The sequence below is a fragment of the Lupinus angustifolius genome, chromosome LG16, assembly GCF_001865875.1.
Source record: "Lupinus angustifolius cultivar Tanjil chromosome LG16, LupAngTanjil_v1.0, whole genome shotgun sequence".
Classification (NCBI taxonomy): Eukaryota; Viridiplantae; Streptophyta; class Magnoliopsida; order Fabales; family Fabaceae; genus Lupinus; species Lupinus angustifolius.
This window is the reverse complement of record NC_032024.1, coordinates 7,891,605-7,895,097: the sequence shown is the minus strand read 5'-3', so window position 1 is coordinate 7,895,097 and position 3,493 is coordinate 7,891,605. Positions and strand designations below refer to the sequence as shown.

Genomic DNA, 3,493 nt, shown 5'->3' with positions numbered 1-3,493 from the left:
GATATGTTTTCCCATTAATTAAAAATTACGTACTAATATATTTTCATATTTATATTTAGCGAGAAGATTTGTTTACTTCATGAGTAATTTTAAAAAATTTACTTCACATCTTAATCATCCATTTTATAAATATCTAATGATTAATGTGATTTGAATTAGTCAATACATCTGAACAATTAAATTTTCATACAATAAATGTCTTAGATGTAAACTAAGAAAGATTCTGGAATAATTTGATCCCTCCTTTACTTTTATAGTATCTAAATATGTGAAAAGTTTGTCACATAAGTAAGTTTGTTATAAAGTCTTTGATAAAATAAGTTAAAACTAACTAAAGATAAAATAATATAAACAAGTACATATAATAAAATATAATAATTGATAACATTTATATATCATCTTTTGATTATTTTGGGAGGGTTCTTACACCACTAAAGCAATTCTTTATTAGTGGATGAGATGAAATAAATTGGACCCATCAAAATTAAAATATAAGCGGGTAAAATGAGATATATAATTCCAATCAAATATAACTTAATAGTTGATATATGTGCACTATCATATAATCCCTATAAAAAGCAATCAACAATACTATGAATTAGTAGCATTCAGTGCATTCAGAGTGAAAACACTTTCATATTCAGAGTGAAAACACTTTCCTACTATTAGTCTTCTTAGTTGTCACATCCCTTAACCGTATGTATAGTGCTTTGATTACTGCTGCGTATATCTTTTCCTCCAAAACTGTTTGACAATAACGCTGAAATATTTTTTTGGTTTTTGTTAAATTTAGGAAAAATGGTGAATATGAAGAAGAGTTCTGTTGAGAAGATGTTGCAGCAAAAGAGGACGAACAAGGGAATATATGATCATCAGAGAACGAGGAAGAACAATGTCATCAAGTTCTTGATCATAATCAGCGTCCCGGGCAGTACGGGCCCCTTAAGGTTTCTGGTGAATGAGAGAGAAAAGGTTTCTAGGGTCATTGACCGTGCTTTGAAAAACTATGCTCGAGAAGAAAGGCTTCCTGTTCTGGGGTTTGAGGCCAGCAATTTCTTGCTTTATCGTGTAGATGCAGAATTTGATGGTATGGTTTGCTTATCCTTTTAGAAAATATTTATTCCCTTTTTATAAATTTCTGTCTTTAGAGGCTGTTGTGTGAAACGAATAAAAACACTAACACTTGACATGAACATCCACAACAGATCTCTATTCTACATGCTATATATTAAAACCTTGCTTGCACTGATTTCGCAGTTGTGCATGTCTAATCAAAACGGTCCTTCATTGTACATAAACATCAAAGGAATATAATCATATCATCAGCTCATACTATTTTTTATCGCATTGGGAACAATAAAAGTTGATAATCAGCTGCTTGTACAAAGAGATATGAAAAAAATATGTTCATCAATTCTAGTTTTGAAAAAAGTTGTCATTTGGTTATCATTGGCAAAGACTTTCTAAGCCAATCGAGTGTTTTAATTTTATATTTTTTTGTCATAGAAATAAGTGGTGGATGATGTATTGTAAGTGTAAAAAACTTTACACTGACGGTGCACATATATTAAAATCAAAATCAAACAATAAGGAGTTAATATGTATATATTAACGGTGTAATTATTTTTTACACTGTCAACTCATCATTCATCATTTATATATTGATCATTATTGACTGTCACACAAAAGTCATATATAAATGATGTAGTGTAAGCTAAAAAACTTTACACTAACAGTTCACATATATTAAGCTTGATAGTGTAATTATTTTTACACTGTCATCATTCATCATTTATATGTTGGTCATTATTGACTTTTACACAAAAGTCATATAAATCAGTGGTGAATGATGTAATGTAAGTGTAAAAAACTCAAACAATAAGAAGTTAATATTACATGACAGTGCACATATATTAAACTCAAACAATAAGGAGTTAATATGTATACACTAACACTGTAATTATTTTTTACACTGTCTAACTCATTCTTCATATGTTAGTTATTATTGACTCTTACAGAAAAGTCATGTAAACCACCGGTGAATGATGCAATGTAAGTATAGAAAACTTAACATTGCACATATGTTAAACTCAAACAATAAGGAGATAATATATATACATTAACAATGTAATTATTTTTTTACACTATTAACTTATCATTCATCATTTATATGTTGGTTATTATTCACTCTCTCGCACAAAAGTCATATATATAAATCAGTGCTTTGATGATGTAAAGTGTAAAAAACTTTATACATATATATTAACCTCAAACAATAAAGTTGTATGTGTTATGGTTTGGTTGATTCCAGTTGATTATACGCTAAAGGGTTATTCTGTTTTGGTTGAACTTATTTGACAGTACTGAATCCGTTGGAACCCATAGGATATTCTGGAGGGAGGAATTTTGTGCTGCGCAAAAAGAACTTAAGCTCCACAATGACACAATCACAGTCGAAGCTGAAATCTTCAAAGAGCAATGGTGGCTTGAAGAAATTGTTAAACAAAATATTTAGCACTAAAATCTTGTCCCATTGATACATCCTTTTCATATGAAGGTGTTTCGTTCCCACCGAGACATTTTTTTCTGAGAAAATATCATCTGCTATCCGGATATCATATGGATGAACTGTAAACTTTCAATTTTATATGTATTCCTAAACTATCAATGCACATATTAATGATAGATGTAGAATTTCATGTTTTTTATAAAAGATAAGTAAGAGGATGTATATCCCTTCTCATGTACTTACTTGATTGGAGAAGTCTTCCTTGAAATTAATAGAATATGAAGGTTATTAGTTTACCCCTCTTGACCCATTATTGAATAGTATATTATTGTTGGAGACAATACATTTTTTGGTTGGGCAGACCTATAGGACATCTTTAATTTATAGGTCATGATAAGGTAATTCTAAGATACACCTTCTTTCATGGAACATGACTTTTCAAATGGTTAAATCATTTTACGTTTTTTTCAATGGTTAAGTAGATTCACATTACTTTTCATGCAAGACTTTGCCAATAGAAAATTCATTTCATATAACCTTTGATGCGAGATAACTTTCCAAATAGTCATATCATTATACATAATATCTATTTAACTTTATTCAATTATTCAAATAGAAATTTCATAACAAAAGATGCTTCTTCCATAAATTAATCAAGCTTAACTAAATCCTTAACTCTTAAACCATTATATGAAATATAAATCCTACATGTATGGTTGACAAGATCAAGATTTTATGTAGGATCAGGAGAGAGATAAGCAAGTAAAACATATTATTGTAAGATCCTAGCAAACATTAAGAAAAAGTAAATAGAAAAATGTATCTATTGTGTACCTCCATCCATATCTATTGTATTTAAATGGATTAAATTAATTTCACCAAAATTATGGACTAAATTAAAATTAAAGAGTATATTTAAAACATTAAAACTAAGTTAGTGAATAAGCCCAATTAAGGAATTAAAAACATGTATGTTACTTTAAA

At 28.9% G+C, this 3,493-nt stretch overlaps 1 protein-coding gene across 1 annotated transcript; it reads left to right on the top strand.

Annotated features, from left to right (window-relative positions):
- On the top strand, positions 633–2,655 carry LOC109329594. The gene is made up of 2 exons (XM_019563286.1): positions 633–1,087; positions 2,362–2,655. The coding sequence occupies exons 1-2, from the start codon at positions 799–801 to the stop codon at positions 2,535–2,537; spliced, it is 465 nt and encodes a 154-aa protein (XP_019418831.1). The 5' UTR covers positions 633–798; the 3' UTR covers positions 2,538–2,655.

Bases quoted from the DNA above. Each gene is read 5' to 3' on its own strand.
- LOC109329594 (XM_019563286.1), top strand. From the start codon at position 799: ATGGTGAATATGAAGAAGAGTTCTGTTGAGAAGATGTTGCAGCAAAAG. The intron at 1,088-2,361 runs GTATGGTTTGCT...CTTATTTGACAG, and splicing joins TGTAGATGCAGAATTTGATG to TACTGAATCCGTTGGAACCC.